General features: G+C 40.5%; 1 protein-coding gene across 6 annotated transcripts in view; it reads left to right on the forward strand.

Moving 5' to 3' along the window:
* ARHGAP32 (Rho GTPase activating protein 32) overlaps positions 1-21,750 on the forward strand; it is a 280,782-nt gene that overhangs the window by 73,599 nt on the left and 185,433 nt on the right. For 2 of the 6 annotated variants that reach the window (XM_026097251.2, XM_026097252.2), the window contains exons 1-2: positions 2,096-2,286; positions 18,148-18,301. The exons of 1 other annotated variant lie outside the window; for it this stretch is intronic. In XM_026097251.2, coding sequence (XP_025953036.2) covers positions 2,274-2,286; positions 18,148-18,301 — 167 coding nt within the window. In that variant the 5' untranslated portion in view covers positions 2,096-2,273. Of the gene's footprint in view, positions 1-2,090; positions 2,287-18,147; positions 18,302-20,220; positions 20,385-21,750 lie in introns of those variants that run through there. 3 more of the 6 variants (XM_064524332.1, XM_026097254.2, XM_064524333.1) reach the window with 3 other exon arrangements.

Below are 21,750 nucleotides of genomic sequence, written 5' to 3' on the forward strand. Positions count from 1 at the left end.
CTCCCGTGCCGGTGTAAGAGGAAGGTGTTACTGATGCACGGCTCTGGAGTGTGAACAGTTAATGGTGATTCCAAAACCTGAAAGGTATGGAACGGATGTTATCCTTTCCTTTAGCTTTATCCTGACAGTTTTAGTAGGGGACATGGAACCAGAGGGAAACAATGACACAACAGCATTGGTACTCAAGGGGGTTGGGAAATGGAAGGTCAGGACCTTTCTCTCATTAGTATTTGGTTTCCTGAGGCAAGAAAGTTTGCCTGGGAGAAGTTAAGACACTTGCCTTACATCAAAGCTCGGGGGTTGATTCCTTTCTGTATATGAGGACTTTGCTGTCCTACGTCCCAGCTGTAGGATGTGCCACTTGAGAAGGACATGCATTTTACATGTGTACCTGCCTTGCAGAATGACATGATGCAGAGGAGGAATGTTTTTTCCAAATGGGAATATTATTTCCTGTTCAGTTCTTCTTATCTTTAGATTGCCCCATTTGTGCATGTCTGCTTTGGTGGGGAAGAAAAGACAAAATAGCATTGGGAGAAAGGGACTCTGAAACAATCATCAGACTTTCTAGGCACAGAACAGGTATAACCTGTTCTTTGCCAATCTTGTATCTTCCCCTTTTCCTATAACTGCTGAACTAATAGTTAGCATCGCTGTACCTATGCATTAGGACTAGCTAACAAGTACATATTGTCACTCAGTTGCACAGCATTTAGCAAACATTGATCGAGCCATTTAAAAGAAATGACTAGGCAGAAGAGAATTGCATTGGCTGCATTTTCTTTTGCATAATTTGGGATAGTCTAGCCTCTTCTGTAGCATTTTAAACCAGAAAAAGTTTTTGTTTAGTGAATCTTTGTCTTTCTAAGCTTGCTCTGGCACTGATGGAGTCCGAAAAGCATACGATGTTTCACAGACCTGAGATTTGCATTTACAGTTGATAACCAAAAATATTTTGAGCGGTTCCATCGAGATGAAAGGAATTATATGCAAAATCAGGTACTTCAGATTGTATGTTGAGTTTGCAAGGGGCTACGTCCCTGTGTAATGCACCTTGCATTTTTGAGCTAGAGTTTCGGCAAATAGTAGTTGTAAAATAATACAAGAATTTGCGCTATTTTACAAAGATGGGAGTAGCTCTACATTTTGTAGCAGTACAGAAAAATTGAAATGACTCGATCAAGGTCACACATCAAGCTAAATGGCAAAGCCAGGACTGAAAGCCAGTCATCCATCATCCTAGTTTTCCACTGTATTTGTTAGACGTAGGTGACTCTTTAGGGATATCTAGACTGCAGTGGTGGTCTCATAAAGGATTTCAGTCTTTTAATAGGATCTAAAAGTTGGGTACTAATACTTATTCCCTACTTATGGTTTAATGTATAACCTGAAAATTGTAATATCACTTTTGCACAGCTCCTTTTAAAACTGGCTGCATATGTGCAGGAATAAATTAAACCTTTTCTCCTCTGGAAACCCAGTAAATATTCTCACGCTTTCAGAAAGGAGGAAGCAGAGCAGCAAAGACGTTAATATGATATATTCAGGATTGTACAGTTGGCAGAGCTTGGGAATAGACTGCTGTTTTAATGACCCTCACTGGTCATTTGCTTCAGAGTACTGAAGTTTTATTTAGGGATAAGGATGACCAAATCAGGCAAGAACATCTCTGTGTGGATCTCGGGGACAGAATTGGAAATGCACAGGACAAAGACATTCTTTTCCGTCTTCCTCCTCCAGCTTGGAAAGGGTTACAGCTGAAATGCCTGTAGCAGTCTCAGGAAAACATGAATCAGTACTGGTGAGGGAAGGCAGAATGAGAATGCAGAATTGCAAGCTGTCTTGTACTTCTCACTTATATATATTCTTTTGTTTGTTTTTGTTTTGTTTCTGCTTTGTTTTTAAACACAGTGCCTCAGAAAGTCTGGGCACAGCTGACATTTGAGCCACCTTTGATAGAAAGCAGATCGTATTAATGCACTGTATCATTCATTAAATGGGAAGCTGAGTGCATACGTGTTGTGGGGTGGGTAAAGACTGGAGACGGGGAGCAGCCTCAGTTTTTAGTCCTTTCTGCTTGCCTCCTCCTCCTTTCCCCTCTGGCAGCCTCTAGCCAGCTGCTCCTGCAGAGTGAGAGTGTGTGTGTGAGTGTGTGTGCGCGCGTGCGTGTGCACGCAACATGGAGGGAGGGACTGGAGCTGCTGCTGCTGCTTTTACCAATATCTATACGGCAGCTTTCACTGCAGGAACGATAGGAACTGGAAGCAATCTTGATGAATCTGAAAGGTCAGTACAATCAATAAATCACCCACAGATAAATGCTCCTCAGAGAGAGATGGTGGGTTTTTTTAATCCTGTTTTCTCTTAAATGGAGTATTAAAACGATACCATATTTCCAAGGAATGTAATTGTATCACAATTGGTCTTAGCCAAAATGTCTAATAAAAATTTAGAGCATGATGTTAAAAAGGCAAGCATGTCATTTTCACTTAGCAAAGCCAACTTCATTATTTTTAGTGTATTTTTGAACATGTATATAACTGTACATCTTTTAAGTGGCTGAATATTCGAATGGAGAAGGCTTAATTACATCCTTCAGTCAGGCTACACTGTATAGGTTACACTAGCATGTAGAAAGCAGACAAAGTATAATTCAGCATCCCTTTTCTTTGTGTGACAATGTTCTTTGAATCATTTTCTAGTAAATTGTGTAGAATGTGGATGCTAATATGACTGAAACTTGCATTTGTTTGAATAGGAAATGAAATATATTCTATCTGTAGCAGGATAAAACACATACTTGGTATTCTGGCTATGTGAAAACAGCAGTAGTCAGTGGGGTTCTGTACTGAGCATATTTTTTTTTCCTTTTTTAATGGATAACTAAGTGCTGTTGATATGGTGTGGGTTTAGGAGCAATAGTTCTGGAGGGCCAGGTTATCATGTAGTTAAAATTCTTGTGGAATGAGACAGTGATGATTATCTTCAGAGCGAATCATCTCCTTCACCCTGGGCTTGGATTTATGCTGCGGTTGATATGAAATAAGCTTATTGCTGTTGCACTTCGATTGGGATTTTCTACTTCAGGGCTGAGAACTCATAAATATTTCCTGGTAGGAAAAAAAGAGGGAGCTAGGGAGCCAGTATAATTTAAAACTTGCCTTCTTGGGCATGCTGTTACCATCTACCTGTTTTACAGATCAAGGCTGTTTCTGACAAAACCAAAAGTTATTTATGAACATAGCTGCAGGAAGCTGAAGACTCCGGTTCTCCTGTTTCACTGCATAATGCATTATCAACAAAGTCTTGATAATTTATGCTAACTCCACCCACTTCAGCTTACACTGTCAGAAACTGAAGGAGGGTAGTTCCTACCAGCATTGCAAAATTTCTCAGAATCTCTGTTTTCTTTCTTCAAGTATTTTATCGTAGGAAAGCTGCTTCTCAGTGTTTCAACTATCCAGTGATTGAGATACCGTGAGAAAGCTCATCAGGTAATTTTGGACCTATGGATGGTTCCTCTTACTTAAAAACAAAACTGTGTTTAAAAATTAAACATGTATATTGTGTGCTAATGCTAGAGCCCTTACACTCCTCAACTTCCCTTGTGACAGAAAAAGCACAGTACCCTACATATTCACATTCAGGTGTGTGCAGACTCATGCTATAGAGGATCCTGTAGGTAGGAACACTGTAGGATTTTTGTTTGCTGTGGATTCCTTTGGAAATGTACATCTTGACACGCAGCTCATTCAGAATGAAACTTCTGGCATTTATAAGTAGCTAGTCAACGCCAGTGTATGGCACACCAGGTCCACAACTAAAGAAAGATGAAGTTTAGCAATGATTTGATTGAATCTATGCAGCTTTTATCCAAACAGGTCTTGTGTTTCAGGGAAGTCTGCAGATTAAATTTATTTAAATTCTGGTAGTGACAGTCTGCTTTCCCTCCCCCTGGCCCCCTTCCTTTTGTGCAGATAGTCCGGAGCGTGACAAAACTTGGTATTAGCTTACTATTGACTCTCCTAAGGGGAGACCTTTTACCAATGGTCCCTCAGTGTCCTGCTTTGCAGGGCAGAGATAAAAATTTGCATTGTCTCTTGTAAGCAAGACTTGCGTTTAATAGGATTATGGAAGTATTTTTAACTCTGCACTTTCAGTCCAGTGCTCCTGACACTGATAGTTGAAGCATGGGGAGTTTCTGATTATTCATGTAAAGGTAAATCTAGGTAGGAGCTGAACTGGTTTTCCCCCGCCCCCCCATGGGGAAAAAGAAAATCCTCTTTTGGGTTGTGTATCGAAAGACTGTGGGATCCTTACCCTACATGTAGCTGTAGCTTTTTGGCCGGGAGGGGAGAAGAGTGAAAACAGCAACTCTCTGAGTTTGTGAAAGAAGAGTCATTCCGAAGGATAGCCAGACCATAGTGTACAACAAAGAAATGTACATTACTCTGGATTGATGACACTGTCTTTTAGCCCAGTCTGTGGTTATATATAACTAGTTCTGGGTGACTTGGTATCTCATGATGTTGCCTCTGCTAGAACTGTCCAGAGATGACTAAACTCCCTTTTACTCATGACTTTTGTGCGCCCTCTAGCTCCCCTTACTTATTTTTCCCCATGCTTCACTGGTGAGGAGGAGTGCGTTCTCTCCAGCTCTCCCTTGCAGGATGTCTGTGCTTTCCATGGAAGAAACGCTTCGATATTGTCTTAGCAAAGGACGGGACAATTTTATCATACTTCTGGTTCAGTTCATTCAACAAACTTAGCATGAGTGGACATGGCTATGCATGCCGTCCTCCCCCACCAAGTACTTTTTGCAATACTGGCATGTGAAATGTACTGTTTGTGTGACAGAACTTCTGTATACATCAAGAATACCAAAAAACACCCCCAGAAGTTTAAGCTCCCTCACTAAGCTTTTCAGGCAATTCTTTCTTTGATTTGAACCGTGTTTCTTCTCTTTGAATAGTATTTTTAGAAGACATCATGCCTTGGTATCAGGGAACAGAATGTAATGTTTGTGTTCCGCTCCTCACTGTGGTCAGTAAAGGAAAGTAAATCCCCTATTTTTTTCACCAGTGGTGCTGTGTCAAAAAAAGGAATGTTCTTCCCAGCCTCTATTCAGTAATTGGCAGATTTACTGTAGCCTAAAAAAAATTCTAGTTATTAAAAACAGATGATATTCTTATTCATCAGTATCACAGCTGCTTTTTCCATCTCACTGAACTGTTTCCCCTATATCCTGCAGAGGTGAGTTCCATATGTTAATTATAGTTTTTATAACAACAGCTTTTGCATTCAGCTGTCCTAAAATAAGTTCGTACAGTATCAGATACCTAGTTGTTCCTGCATTAGTCCTGAATTAGTCAGGAGGTCTTTCCCATCTGCATGCTCTTAACACCTCCCAATTCACATAGTTTTGATTATTATGTAATGATATGTAAGAATTCACAGTGCACTGTGAAACAGAAAGGAGTGTATATTCCTGGTGTGGAAGAACTTAGAATACCAGGCAGGTAAGATCTTGTGTGTAAAAGCAGTTCAGGTATGTAGACAGTTTAGATTTTTAAAACAATTTTGGCTTGCAGAATGAAGATTTCAGCAAGTTTTACAAAAAAAAATCTTCCCATGATCAGAAATGCCTTGCTTACTGGAATACCAGTTTTTGGAAGGAAACTTTAAAGCCTTAGGAATTACCCACGTTTCCTAGACTCATAGATTTTGAAAAAAATTCCATTTTGACTGAAACAAAAATTCCTGAGAATTGCATTTTCCAAATTTAAGAGATTTGTTTTCAAATGCTTTCAAAGTTTGAAGGAAGGTTGGCGATGAGTTGACTGATGAGAAATAAACCAGAACTATTAAGAACTGAGAGCAGAAAGAGATATAAGAAGAAAGGATTGGCAGAGTGGGAATATGAGGCAGAATAGATGGTAGAGTAAGAGAAAGGGAAGAATAAGGTGGTTTTGAAAGGGCGAGTGCAATGGGCAGAAAGCAGAAGAATTAGGATGGCGTCCGTGCTCTCCCAGTCATGAGGATAACGACCGAAGCAGAAGGAGATTTAGCTGTTGGGTCAGAATAGATAAGCCAGGTTTCAGTTTGTATTCATCTAAAAAGATGAAAGATGTGCACTGTGGAATGCGTGTGCTAGTCTGAATTTACTGTACAAAGGAAGTAGTGACAGGATGCAGTGGCAAGGGTTTATAACCAGAGTATTCATCTCCTCAGCTGCGTTTGGTTCCTCAGCTCGGCAACATACTGTTATTACTTCACCTTTTGTTGTTCCTGTTGTTTGTTTTTTTGTTAGGGAGCCACTCTGTTTATGGAGAAGAGCTCGTAAACATATTTGAAAAATACATCTGGAAAGTAAATTAAAGTAAACCCCCCAGCACTTACTGATGTACATGCACTCTGCTTGTGCCTGTATTTTGTTCTGGCCTGATGGTAATGAGTAGGATCAAGGACTAGGGCACGGTTTAGAATGGGGATGATTGGAGGAAAAGGGGAAGAATTGGTACTTGGCACCTTTGCTTTGAATCATCATTTACATTCTTCCTGTTTATGCTTTCTGAAACTGTGAATGTGAAATTTGTTGTGCCAGCACCTCTGAAGGCACCACAGAGGTGGCATAATACCTATTATGTCTGTTGCCTCTTCTTATGCAACGCCTAATCTAGTCTGTTTTTGTTCCTTCTTTGTTGTAACGCAGCAGTAAAAGTGCAATACCTACTAAAAGATCTGTTACAGTTTTCTTTCAAAGCTGTTGGCAAGCCGTGTCTGATCTGCCATGTCTTGTGGTGGCAAAGACCACACTCGATTACAAGAAGTGGTGGTAATTGGCAGCACAGTGTTCGGCAGAGCCATGCATGACCTCTATCCAACTACTGAGGCCTGGACTAGTGTGTACGTGTTGGATCATCTGTGCTGGATTATTGTCATGGCCTCCACTTTAATATATTAAGGGTTGCTTAGCTTTGCATTCCCTTTCACTAAGTTCCATGGCTGAATAAACTTCTGAAGCATCCAGAAGATGACAGTGCATTACCGCTTGTTGGATTACATATTTACAAGTATTGTAGGTTCATTTTAAAACTCCTTGGAGGTCTGAAATCTCTGGTTAATCAAACCTGGGGAAGGACTTTTAATCTGACACTTTTCATAATGTTAGAGACTAGAAAGCCCTTATTGCATTAGCATGCCAAGAGTTTAACATAGCTCTTTGTTTTTTAATTCAGACAGTTCAAGCTGGGGGCAGTTTTAGCTGGGCGATCACAGGCATCCTCTTGCTTCTGCTGAAATAAGATGACAGCTATATTGGACACTGAGCTGATACACAGGCAGTGGTGGTGGTTTGCTTTCTCTTGGCAAACGCATATAATGCAGCGTGTAGTCCTGGTGGGATTTAACCACTCTTAGAGGGGGCAGTTTGTTTTTTATGACTCTCCACTTGCTCTGAGTCTCTGGATGCAGCTCGTTGTTGTAAACCAAATGTGACACACTAATGAACTCCAGCGATGTGTGTTTTCTTCTTTTCATTATGTGTTATACAGCAAATTTCCTATTAACAGTGCCATTGAGTAGTCAAGGGTTTCTCCACATTTTTTTCCCCAGGGTTTATAAATTAGTGCTTTAAACCTTGTTCAGGATTGGAATGTAGCAGATGAGATTTCAGCCCTAAAGGAGTGTTTTAACTGTGCAAAAATGCTTTAATTTCTGGATACATTTCTTTGTCTATTTCAGAAGGTTTTGTCACTTTTAAAAGTGAAATGTAACAAGGCATTACATAAACTTTTCTCTAAAACATAAATACATAATATCCAAAGCTTTTGAATCTATTCTTTGCTGTGCATTTTCTCTTGCCAGTGCTTTTAATGGAATAGCCTACTTATTGTATTAGATATATTTTGTAAGCATATGCTGTATGTCTCCACAGCTTGTTCAGTGTCACTATGTTGAATTCTGTTTCAGGAGTGTAAGTGTGCTGGACCAATGTTGGTCATGCCTTTTTTAATTCTTGACACAAAAATATCCAGCTGTTTTAAATGCATATGCCTATAGTGACTATGTGAAAATCTTTTTTTTTTTTTTAATAAAGATGTGTTTTAGGAGAAAAATCTTGAGAACCGTGTCAAAATGTACCATGAGATATCAAGAGTCATAAGGTAAATAAAAAGATCTCTGAATTATTATATTTTTTTCATGGTTTCTGATCAAATCTCGTAATTTAGGGTGGTGGGAAGAGGGGACCTGACTCGGTATTTTCATGTTTTTTATTGGGTCTGTTACAGTAAGGCTAGAACTTTGGATGAGATTATGAAACACCCAACAAGTCCCTTGCTTCACTTGAAATGAGAGCAAGTTTCAACCTTGGGCACGTGGCCTAACACATTTGTTAATGTATTTGAAACTCAGAAGTTCTCCTTTGAAAATAATGCCAGCAAGCCATCCCCGCTTTTGAAGACTGCTTTGGACATACTTTTGAATAAGCAAAGCCTACTTCAAAACCAGCTGTTGGTAGTGTTAGTCTGGGGGAACATCCAAAAGTATAGGAGCAGATCTAGAGAATTTTCTGAAGATAAATAGATCTCATATGATAAGGAAAGGCATGGTCGATAGAGTACTTTCCTAAAGAGAAACAAAGCATGGGTTGCGAAAGATAGAACAAGGAGAGGAAACTATAATGACTTCTTAATCTTGCACAGTTTCATCTGATGCACAGTGTTGACAGCTTCCTGTTAAAAAGGGACTTTCCCAGCTTCTTATACCACCAAGGGAGCTGAGTATGGGCACACATGAAAACACTTAGATTTTCATGGACTGATAATCTCCACTTCCTATTAATGATCAAGAGAAATAAGACAAATGTAAGATACCAGTTTCAGAAGACAGCTGTAGCTAAATCCCAGTGTTTGTGGTTGCAGAGAGCCATTAAATTTCACGCCCAGAAGATTAACCAAAGCTGTGTTGGCTTTTTTGTCTACAATCTAATTTGTTTAACACTGCCACAGTTGCTCATAGCTTTTTGCAGGAGCAATATAATGACATTAACAGACCTGTGGTCACTTCCGAATCTGATACTTAAATCCCCACGGGAAGCTGTGAAAGTGTCAGAGCTCTGTTATTGCTGTATGAGGGCTGCTCTGGCAAAACCAAGAGGTATTTGTATGTAAAAAGTTGTAGATTTGGTTGCCGGGAAGATGGAGTAGCTAAGCTTTGTTCTGTGTCCTTAGAGCCGGCAGCTTTTAAGAAACAAAAACTGTGCTGATGCTGCCATCCAGAGGGTTCATGGTTGGGAAGACGAGACAAAGATCCACCCCACGAAAATCCAAAGAGAGAGCAAGTTTTTTAGGGAGATAATTATGCTACTGAAAAAACCTGCTGTGACACCTTGTAGCACCACAATTGGACTGCTTAGAGGAAAAGCCCTGTTAGAGATACCAATTTCTTCCCTTTTTCTACCAGCTAGGTATGCTGTACATATGATGTTATCCTGAAGCACTGGACGCTTGTCTCCTTGCCCTTCCTGTCCTTGCGTGCTTCAGGCTAATAGGCAGTAAGAGTTTATACTTTTCAAGTGCCATAGCCATCACTCTGATTTGTGAATACAGATTGACATCTGAATTATATTTTCCTCTGCTTATAAATGCATCCATGATTGATTGATTATGAGTGCAAAATTAGAAGCTGTTTCTTAAAAAGAAAAAACAAAATGAAGGTGGACTGTACATGATTCAAAGGAAAAAAGAAAAAAAAAGAATAACGTGCCTGTCTCAGTATTCATTTTGAAGCCTTGCTGCATTCGTGTGCTTTCTTTACCCAGTGCCTTTAGTATCGACACCTTAAAAGTTACAGTACGTATTTTGTAGAAATCTCTACATTATTCTGTCAGATCTACTTGTATGCATCTCGGTAGCTTCTAGCCTCTTACACGTAAGGTTCAGGCCTGCTTTTAAATTTGTTTTCCACAATTTCCTGGTGGTCTCTCTCTCCATTCTGCAGAAATGGCTGCTTTCCAGTTCTTGAGCAGAAGTCGTTAGCTTGGTGAAGATACTGGGTTTTGGCTTGTGTGTAGGACTGTGATTACTTGCAGGAAGAATCCCCTCTTTTCTCCTTGCTTAAATATATGTTAGCAAGCACTGGAGACACTGAAATCCCTCAAAAACCTTTCCTCCAACTAGCGCCTCCCGTCTAGAATATGTCCCCCCTTTTAAAGGGCTTGCCTGCACGTGGAAGTTTGCTCACAAGTGATTCCAAACGTAGATGGACCCTGAATACAATATTGTGCTCTATGTTGGGCCTGTACGTGGGGACCTTATAAAATCTTTTACTGGCCTTTATAGGCAGGATTTTCTCTTTGCTCATTTAAAGAATACATTCCAAATATTTGTATGTATGAATCCTAAGTTTAAAAAGGTGAGGCTAGGTTTATTCACTGTACTGTTCTTTCGTCCATATGGCATTGGCAAATGGAATGCGCTCACCTTTGTGCTCACCTCGGCTATTACTGCAGCCATTCCTCTACTGAGACCTGCCACATCTGTAGGGTCTGCAGAGCCATTGAGTTAGCAAGTAGTGAATTCTGGTCTTTGCTTTGCTGCTTGCTAACTTCAGGATAGAAGTTTAGCATCCCTAAGAACTAGTTACTCAGTTACATGCTAAAGTCAGAAATGCCACTATGATACAGCAAGGGAAAATCTGAACTTTGAGGCCACAAGGTTTTGTGAAGATAAAGATTCCCCTTCAAGGAATATAAAATTCAGTTTCTTGATTTGGATTATTTCCCTATTTCTCATCTCTTTCTGGTGAGGAAATGTCAGAGCAGAGATAATTGTAAATCCTCTAAATTATTTTCAGATGAGTCAACACGCAGGCAGTTGAACAGTGGAATGTATGCTTGACTGCATTTACACGCAAAACAGCCAGAAAAACCACCAAAAAGAGTAGGGTTGGAATGACTTGAACCTTTTTGGTTGTTCACTGTACATGGAAGAACATGTGTAGCTATGCCAGCTGGAATGCAGCTGCTCTTTAAATCTGGCATCTAATGCTGAGCCTTGTCTAAGTATATAATGTTGTTGCAGAATCCTGACGAGTTTGTTTGCCGGCAGAAAAGTATCGGTGAAGGCTTGACTTGGAGGGGCGGAGGAAGCCGTTATGTGTCTGTGTGCAAGTTTTTCAAACTTGGTACTTTGACAATGGAATTTGTGTGGGTTGAAAAAGAACTGATGGATTAATCTAAGGCCAAAAATAATGGGAAGTATTCACATCTAGCATCTAGTGGTTCCACAGATTATTGGTGGTTCTACTACTGTTCAAGTCTGCTCCGTCAGCACTCTGTTGCTCTCCAAAATGACTCACCCTGTCTGGAGCACAGTCCTGGAGAGAATTTGATACTAGTTAGTGATTTTGCTGTGCAATTTTTCTTTGGTTCCGTGGACGTAGGTTTACTGATCAGTGTGTAGTACTGAAAGGTGCTGTACAAATGCAAACTCTAATGTCATTGACAACAATACTCTGACCATGTGGCACTAGTTCATGGTGGAGAAACCTGCTTCTGTGTATTTTCAGTACTTTCTGCCCCTTTCATCAGTAGTGAAGATGTTCCAAATACTTGATATATTTGAGTGTTAATGTAACATAGCTGTGATATTAAATTTCTGAGAAACTTTATAAAAGAAAAAAAATGATGCTGATCTACAGACTGGTTTTTTTTGTTTTGTATTTGACTCATGTCACACCTTGTAAATTATCATAGCACAAATTCACCACAAAAAGTTTGTCTTTGTTTTCAGTTGTGTTTCTTTTTGTGTTCAGTCTATTTGAACTACCTGCGTCCATAATAGCTTTGGTTCTGTATACAGTGGGGTTGATAGATTTAGTATCCTGGAAAATAACACAAGCAAACTTCCATCGCAGATAGTTTTTGCCTTCTGATTCAATCTGTGATACCATGGGGGTAAATAATTATGTATTTCGTATTTTTCTTCCTTTCTTCACAAAGGTCTGACTCACTGTTTATGAACAAATGTTTGATTGATGAATGAGATTAAAACATCTCACTGTTGGCATGCATAGAGGATTTTGACCTTTTTCCCTGCCTGTTGACGTTACATTTCTTGGACCTGAGCTTGAGGCTGACCAAGGCACATGATGAACTTAAATGTGACACCCACTTCCTTTTCATGAGTGAGAGAAGAGTAATGTATAGTCCAGGGCTGACCTACAGTCCTGTGCTTTGAACAGCATAAGACTTCAACTATTTAGAGAGATCAGAATAAACTTGCCAAACCTCCCAAAAGGATTTGCCTGCCTCTTTGATTCTAGATTTTGTCTTCCTCCAGCCATTCCTCAAGGAAAATGCCTAGGAAGTCAGTTGATGTGCATCTGCACACCTTAGGGTTTCTCTGTTTTTTTTATTGTCCTGCAGCATCAGTCTAATGGATGCTAATGTATTTTTAAAGCTCACCTTACTGTTGATGATTTCAAGTGAAATTTTAGCGATTGATTCTGGTGGAAGCAGGTAATTCAAAATGACAGTTCTATAAAGATCCCCTTTGTAAGAGTCATTCATTGGCCAGTTTTGCACAAGTTTTCATAGCATGGCTATGTCAGCTGAGAATATACCTTCCTGCCCCCTGAAAAAAAGCGTTGTCTGGCTGATGAAGTAGTAAATGCTTGTTGTATATGGTCAGCTGAGAGAGCCGCAGAATGACTTTATTGGCACGTAGTCTGCAAATAACTAAAGCAGTTTAAGATGCTACCACTTGTGTTCTTTTGCTGTAGCACACAATTAGTGAAGTGTTTAGGGGCTTCTTGTCTACTTCAGTGCCAAGTGGGATCTGTTACTTCCATTTTGCTGTGTCTGCCTTGGAGATGGTAAGCCCTAGCTCGTCAGTGGAGAGGAGAACCTGCAGGCGTTGTACTTCTGCCCTCCTACTAAAGACAATGGATGACTGTATCTCTAGTTTATGTCCTCCAGGAGGAAGACCGTGACTATTCAAGCAAATAGGGCCTTTTGTTGGCAAGATCTGTGTGCCTAGCGGGAGGCTCTGCTGCCGTAAGTGCATTGCTATAGCGATAATGGTGAGAGCTCTGTAATGTGCAGAAGACCACTGACAGAAAGGACAAATGTCCTCTGGAAATTCCTACCTAAAATAGGCTGTTTATATGCAGTCGCACAGCATAGTGAAAGCCTCATTTTAAAGAAGTTCAGGTCTCCCAGCATTGCTTTTGGTCTGTGGTATTACTGACCTCTTAAGCATTTTAAAAAAACAGGAGTCAAGTTTCTGAAAAATCACAAGGTTGACTTTAAAAATTACGCCTTTTAAAGTATGCTTTGTTTTTTTGTCTTCCAGTTTTAGTTTTTAAGTGCAAGAACAGTCATGTTGTTGAGCTTTCCTCTGCAAGATGATTTAATAATTACAGTGAAGGCTGAGAATATTTCTGAATTGTGTGGCTCCATGAACTCGGGCTTTGAAAATATGAAATGCTGAAAGACTTGCAGTAAAATGACAAGAAATTCTTACAGTGAGTCTTGCATATTGTATACTGATGTGCTTGTAATTCAAGGTCAGCTTCAGTCCCTGGGACGTTTATGCAAGTCATGGAAGCTCCTGACGTTTGTTCTGGCCACAGAAATGTTTTCCCATTTCTTCTCAATTCTACAAAAACTGTAGGCAAGGTAATTTTTCTGCGTGTGTGTGTGCGTATAAATATGCACCCACTTCTGTTCCCTCCAAAGGGGATCCTACATACAGCTTCACATAGAATTGCATTGTACTGCAGCTGCATCTCCTGAGTGTGTGCTGGGCTGCATAAATATATGCAGGAGAAGGTAAGCAGCTAGCTTCATCTTTTCTTGTCACTGGGTAATGGTGGAGTTTCAGGTACTAGAGGAGGCACTCAGCTAGGGCTGTCTGCCTTGTAGAGTTGTTCTTCCTTATCTCCAGGGAGAAGACAGCAACAGAGATGTTTTTAAAAATTATTTTTGTATCCCACGTTGAAGTACCATGGAATATTGTTTTGACTTCAGAGCATGTGTTTTGTAACTCCAGCTCCACAGCAACAAGGGGAAGACAAAGTATTGGTCTCACTGATGCAGTAGACTTTGTAAATGAGATTTTGTATCTGATTACAGCTAACAATATATTGACATAGGATATGGCATTGGTAACAAATACCCACTGAGATGTGAATATGCTTGTTAACACCAGCTGATGCCCACACAGGCTTTTAAATAAGTACATGGCTTTTTTTTGAATCAAGATGTTCCTCTGCATAGGGAAATTGGTGACATATCCCCAGTGGCTCATAGAAGAGTAGAAGGTTGGGGTCCCCCCCCTTTTCTCTCTTGCACGTACAAAAAGTGTTCTTGGTGCCTGCTAAGGAGAAGGCACTGAAGATATATAGGAACTGAAAGACTCATACAAAAGAACTTAAGACTCCTATTTCTTGGAAGAAACTATTTGTGCAATTACAGATAAAATACATTATGTGGCATTACATGGAGTTTTGTGGACAGTACATCTCTGGCAACTTACCCTGATGTTAGCTAATAGAAAAAAGTTGCTTTTTCTTTGACTTTTTAGCCTAAAAGAGACAAAAAAATTATATATTCACAGATACTGTTGTCCTCCCACGTAAACACACTGGAACCTGTGCAAGACGAGAGTATATGTCGAAACAAGCATGCAGTAAAGCGCCAGGATACGTAGTGTTACGATACATGTTTTTCTAAAATGAGTCAAAAAGTTGAAGAAAACAAGTTAGTTACTAAATAATACTGACGCAAAGCTGCAATGCAGTCAGGGACCCCAGGTTAGTGTACCAGATGTGACTTTGTGAAGAGTAGATTTATTTAGGCCCTGTCATGTTAATGAAAGGCGAGAGGTTGCAATAATCCTGTGCTTCTCACATGACTAACTGCATTACGGGGCAGAGGATGCCAAGTGTAGGAGAGGAAGAGGGTACCAGCAGGGTCACTGCATTGAAAACTCTGGAATAGTGGGTGAGTATAACTGACGTGCACCACGTTAGGCATTAGCGTAATTGCGAGTTAATGTTACAGGCTTTTGCAGAGGGCTGGTGAACTCTCAGCTGAAGTTCCAAACCCCTTGGCTGCTGAGTCGTGCGTAGGAAATCTGAGCCACAGAGTGGAGGTTTCTGGCAGTTGAGTGCTCTGAGGACTGTCTTTGTTTAGGGTTTTAAAAATGTTTTCTTATCATTCATCAGATTATGGAAATGCTGATCGGTAGGGAGTACAGTCAGGTGTGCAGCACAGGTAGCAAACAAGAAATACAGGTTCTGGAAAAAACTTTCATCATCCTCTGTGCTGTTTTAACTGGGGAAATACTGAAATGGAAACCACAGGTACTTCTCGTTGCTTGTTTTATCCCCACTCCTGGTAGTGATGATTTTACCTTCTCATATGTATTCCATAAAAATTTTGATAAAGCTATCTTTGGAAAATTAGTTATTAGTAATTCAAAGGAAGCCAATAACCAATGGGACATTTGTTCTTAAATTTAATATATGGCACACTGGAAGATCTACAGATTTAATTTTGCTGATTCCATTAACATGTTCTTCATATACCTACTGATATCATGCCTTATCTTGACGCCTCCTTCCCCAAACCTGCCCAAACGTTCCCTTTTCCCAGTCCTCCTAAAACACTCTTCAGAGTAGCTAAATCAAAGAAGCAATGCCCATTCATGTTTGACATTCTCTAATGCTACGTACGACAACAGGAAGGGAAAAACATGCACATCAAGGAGTATCTTCTGTTTCTGTAATGAACCTTAGAGCTTAATAAAAATGATAAGTTCTGCTACCTACATAGACATCTTGAGTGGGTTAAAAGAAATTACTTGAATCTTACCACGTATCTCTACAATAGCAAGTGTGTGGTAGTGTGCTGGTGGAAAATAAGACATCAGATCTGAGAAAGGGGTTGTTTCCACATTTTCTAGCTGTCACCATTTTTGAGTACATCGCTTTATGTATAAATGATTGCTGCTAGCTGTTTACGGCAACTGAAAAAGCGGGAAGTGTTGTCAGGGTGTTTGTGCGGCCTATGAGAAGGCTTCAGGTAGAAATGTGTTTTGTGGTAGGAAATCTTTGTCTTTTCTATTGGTGTGTTACATCTGTTTGCACACGCCAGGAAAACAAAATTTTGTCGTTTTTAGAGGACATGTTTAATTACTGCTTCATTTACAATAAAACAAGAGAGTGTTGAAAGCCTTAATTATATAATGGGAATACAAGATGATATCAGTGTCTTTCCAAGAAAAGAAGAGGTTGTAATTTTTGACCAATTCTGCTCCCTCGTGTAGGTTTTCCAAAACTTAATGGGAAGCATCAGTGCTGGATGGTATTGCTTATTTACTACATGAAAAATAAAGCATAACAAACTAGAAGAGGATACTAGTATAGTTTAGAGATCATTTCTGTTTCGCTTGAAAGACTTTTGTAATTAGCTGTGAGGACTTAGGAAACTGGTGGAAATTAGTGCAAAATGCATTGCTAAATCTTACATTAAATGTGAAAATCTCTGGCTAATTACCTGATTAATTTGATGTATTTCTGAGATAACAGAGTAGCTGGTTCTTCTTTTGTGCTCTGTTTGACATAAGAACTTGCCTAGCTATCTCAAACATTTTTCCAAACAAACAAAAAATATAAAAAAAATTTCAAACCAAGTTTGAAAAACATTTTGGCACGCTCACTTGTCTTTGAGAAGGAAACACCTACAGAGGGGCCAAGGAGCTCTAGCTTGGGTCGTCACATGGAGTAGTGTCATACTCTGTGAACTGCCCGGGAGCATCAGAGCTGGGGAGGAAGGCAGAGGTGAAAGGGAGGAGGAGATAACTGAGTCAGCCCCTTCGGGACACTGCCATCATCCTTGTGCTGTGGGAGAGCTGGGAAAGAAGGCCGATTTGAGAATGAACTTTCTCATGAAACAAGTAAGAGAGACTCCTCCTGGATCAGATGGAAAGATTTCTAAAGCACTGAAAATTGTGTCCATGTCCTGCTTAAAAATGTGCTTCAGAAACTTGATTCATTTCAGAATCTTCATCTCTCCCCCTCTCCCACCAAATGTATTTTTTGTCTTTGATAATGAGAATTAGTGGTTACAGTCTTTTTTCTGTTGTTGTTGCGCTGGAGTTCTCCCAGGGAATGAGCTTCCTTGTCAGAGCGTTGTGGTGCAGAGGAGGTGGTGTGAGGAGCGAGTGGCGGGACGCTAGCTTCCTGGGAGATTCTGTTGCTTGGCCGACCTCTAAGTTCTCTCTGTGACAGGAGTCTTTTGGACGTGCTCTGTCAGCCTGCACTGTTGCATTGTATTTTACAATTTTATTGCTTTGTTCATTATTTTCTCACTTTTTTTTAATCTATTCTTTCACTGCCTTCCCTTTTTGCTGAGCTATTCATTATGCACTAAAAAGTCTCTTTTGCATGTGTCAGTTCTGAAATCATCCTGATGGTGATGGGTGAGGGGGAAGCCTGAAGAACACCATTCACTGTTGTTTTCCTGGCCACTGAAATTACTGTGTACTGGTTTCAACAGCATCTCATTTCTTTGGGAAGGCTAATAGCCTGGTCACTTCGTTATGCTGCCTTTCTCCACAAGTGCCAACGTAATAGGAATGCTTTCATTTTCCAGACTACCCTTGGGTATTTGAGACAAATATTTTCGAAAGCTGATCCACACGTTTTTTTCTGTCAAAGTGAAAAAGCTATAAATCCGTTCATCACCTGTCCCCTTAAGTTAACATATTGCACCTTCAATTCTTTTTAATGTCTTAAAAATAATCAGTGTGCTTTCAACAGTAGGTGCTTTATCAAATAGGTTAAGGTCTCATTTATTTAATTATTTATTTTCCCACGAGGGCATTTTATTACTGACAGCATGAGTCAGGACAGTTTAAGGTTGAAGTGAAATATCTAGCTTCTGATGTGATGCAATATAAATTGGAATGGATTATTACTTTAATCATAGTGAAAAAGCAATCGAAGCACTGTGTGTTGCGTTACCTGTAAGGCAGAAGTCTACCAGTTACCTGTTTTTGGTTACATCTTCCTCCACTGCACACTATAGTGTGGGGAATGCCTGCTAAGAAGAAATTTTGCACTTCTGTGTTTTAGTGCCAGTTCTGTGCCTGTGGCAGACAGGTTGTCAGCGTGGAGTTAAAAGTGTGTTGTCCTTGGTCACACTTTATGAAGAGGAGGCTGTTATGAATGAAGGAAGGCAGCCAGGACTCCTGGGTTTTGTTCCAGGCCTCCCTGACTCAGCTAGTGAGTAAGTTGTTCTTATGCATTGTTTACACCACTTTATAAAGCAAGAGTAACAACACTTAGCTATTTTACAGGGACGTTTTCACTTAATTGTAAAGAGCTGCATGGCCTGAATATAAAAAGTACTTAAGGGCAAAAATCTATTTTATTCCCAATATTCTTCTGTTGGCCTTTTGAAAAAGCATCGAAAGATGGATTTAGTGGCTAAGGATAATTTTCAGCAGGATTGTCCTTGTTTATTGACTTCTCCTTCCAGCCCCTTGCTTTAAGAGAACTCTGCTCAAGGTATTTGGGAGTGATAAATATTGATGCAGATGCAAGTATAATGTTGCAGATGCTGTGACTCTCCTCAGTATGACTTCCTGTTTTTCCACGGTCCAACTCAATTCCTCATCGCTGGCTGTTCAGCTATCCAAATACATGTATTTTCATGTGCTAGCCCTGAAGTCTCAGCTTTCCTTGCCTCAGGACAATAGGGTTTAACGTTATCAGCAGTGGGAATGGACAGTGCCACTGTGCTATTGCCTTAGCCAGAAAGTCTAAGGGTGGTATGATGGCAGGGGAAAGCATTTAGAAAATGGTTTTAGGTATTGTTATGTTAACTGTTCAGCTGCCCTATTCAGATTTGCCTGGCTGATTCCTTTTCTTCCCTCCCCTCTAACTACATTTCCCTGCCATAGCAAACAGTTACCTGTGCAATAGGCATTATCTGTATAAGGTGTCGGCATCCTCAAATCTTCTATTACCTGCATGCAAACGTGTATTTTAATTATATGCTGATTAAAATAGTGGCAGAGAAACTGTGTAGAATTTGTACTGGTGGAACCATGCCAGGATAGGTTTTAAAAGTGAGGGAGAAGGCAGTGATAAGGCAGGATAATTTTTCAAGTGTTAGGGTTTGTGGGTGAAGAGCGATGGAAAGGAATTAGGGTTACCTGCTACATATTTTTTTCCCCTACCCCAGCCTTGCAAAGCATGTAAACATCTGCTTAAATGTCACTGAAGTTTACCAGGCTGGTGAAGCTAGGCAGCTACCTGAATGCCTTGCTGTTTCTCATGCAGTTAGAGTCCAAACCAAAAGGACAGCAATGCTTCCCTGGTAACTTAGGAGGGTGGAGGGTTAAATGTTCTTGAGAAGCCATTTGCTTCTAGGTTTGCAAAGGGAGAGGAGTGCAAGAACATGTTTAAACTGAGCAGCGAATTCTGCACAGCTCAGCTGGACTGTATGAGCTACCTTTAACAGACCGCATTTGATCTTACCGTTTCAGGGAGCCACATAAGAGCTGTTGAGCCTTAACAGGTATGGGAAAGCTGTCCTGTCAAGTTATGCAAGTGGAAGGGCAGCTTGAATTTCATGCTAGTTTCTCAGGAGAACTACAGAGGAGGTGCAGAAACATCATGTCATCTGTCTGTCCTGACCATGTTCTTTGGCTCGACATGCTGCGTGTGGGGGTGTGTGTGTGTGGGGGGGTGTCAGCTGTCTCCTGTTTTGCCACAGTCCAGTTCCTTTCTGAGTTTGCACTGGATTCTCCAGGCTAGGGTTTTTTTTTCTGCTGTGTGCTTATCTGACTACTTTCTTGGCTGTAGCTTCCGATCATGTTGTTCACCAAAACAAGCACTCTCATTATCAGTGCATCTAGGCAGAGGCACGGTGAGCCAGGGGTTAAAGCCAGCTCAATTTCCTGCTCCTCTGCTTGCTCAGGTGTGCTGAGAAGGGCAATAAAGAATGGCTGATTAGGAGAGAGAGAAACAACTTCATGTGCAGAGCTTATGGGACTAGGCAAAATCCCAGGCTGAGAACTCTTCTTGTTTCTCTTCATTTATTTTGCTTGGTTTTGGTGATAATTACCCTTTCTTATGGAAAAGGCTGTCCTATTTGCTGCTATTTTTTTTCTTTTTTTCCCCCTGCTGAGTCATTGCACAACTCAACAGTAATTTGTGTGGCTTGCTTCCTGGATTCTTGAATCGGTTTGTCACGTACCTTTCTTCTTTCCTCCTACATTTAGTATAACTCTGCATGCATTTCAAGCAGTTCTGCGCAGCGGAACCCCTTCCAGATGGTCCTGTGGTATCTCTCTGTGACTGGGGTGAGTGAGGCATTTACTAGTGGCAGAATGTGTCGTGCACTCAGTAAGTTGTTATTCCTGTGATAACGTGAACATTTAAAAATTATTAATCTTCCTTAGACAGAGGCAGACTGTGAATGCAGATGTATTATCTTGTAGCTGAAGAGACAGAAAACCCTGTTTGCTTTTGGTTCTTCATACATTCCACAGCTGGCGTCTGCTCAGGCAATTAAACACCTTTCATATTTTCCCTCCTTTATAGTGCTTAGAAAGGGGGTCCTCTTATTCATCTTCAGATATCACTTCACTCTTGGCTAGTCTATGAATATGCAGTTCACCTTTTTCTTTTTCTCTTCCCTCCCTTGCTCATCCCTTTAAAATTAGGTTGCTGATTCTGTTGGTATTTCAGGGACTTTAAAGAGGATACATAAAACCACAGTATTGTGAAGCAGTGTAGTTAATTTTTTTTGCTTCAAAAGGCTGAAAATTCCTGGCTGATATTTTTTTCACGTTATGATTTAACATGTCCTTGTTCTTAGTCACAGGTTGTTTCTGGAATGCTTATATTTTGTGGCTCATAGTTTGTTTTTTAAATGCAAAATAAACAGAAAGCTTGACCTTTTTTTTTTTCCCCCAAGAGTGTTTGTTTCAGGGTTTTTTTTTGTTTTGTTTTGTTTTGTTTTTGCAGTTAAATAAAAGCAATCGACAAAACAGTTCTGTTCCCTGGGCTCTGGCATTCACAAAGGGCTTGGGGTGATGTTGCATGGTGAAGCATTGCAGCACCCTTACAGCCTCAGATCCTCAGCTCCAGCATTTGCAAAGCCAAAATAAATGCCCAGATTCTGTCCACTCAGTGTGGAGAGACACGTGTCAGGGTGGTATTTGCAAAAGCCTACAGGAGGTATTGAAAGTCAGAGGAAGGTCTTTGGGAGGGGTATGTTAGGTGTGTTAAGATCTTGCTCATCTCTCTGTGAAAGTGCATCCCAATGAAGGGGAACTAAAATGCTGCTGTGGCTGAAACAGGGCTTCTCCAGAGCAGTGTCTGTAGAGACAGGCAAGTACTTTTGCTGGCACAGGGAAGATATGGCAACTAAAGCTGTGAAGAGATGGGGAGCTGCTCCTTTTGGTAGTAGCAGAGTGGCTGGATTGCTTAGGCTATTTTGGAAACATCGTAGTTGGTTAAAAGTGCTGGCTTGAAGCCATGTTAGATAGGCACTTTGATAATACAGGTATCTGCAGCCCAGTGCTTCCAGGTTTAGTGGTCCTGCTGAGTTTTTCTGTATGTATTGTTTCTCTCTCTGTCTCTGTCTCTCTCTCTGTCTCTCTCTCTCTGTCTCTGTCTCTCTCTCTGTCTCTGTCTCTCTCTCTGTCTCTGTCTCTCTCTCTG

This window comes from Dromaius novaehollandiae, chromosome 21 (assembly GCF_036370855.1).
Source record: "Dromaius novaehollandiae isolate bDroNov1 chromosome 21, bDroNov1.hap1, whole genome shotgun sequence".
Taxonomy (NCBI): Eukaryota; Metazoa; Chordata; class Aves; order Casuariiformes; family Dromaiidae; genus Dromaius; species Dromaius novaehollandiae.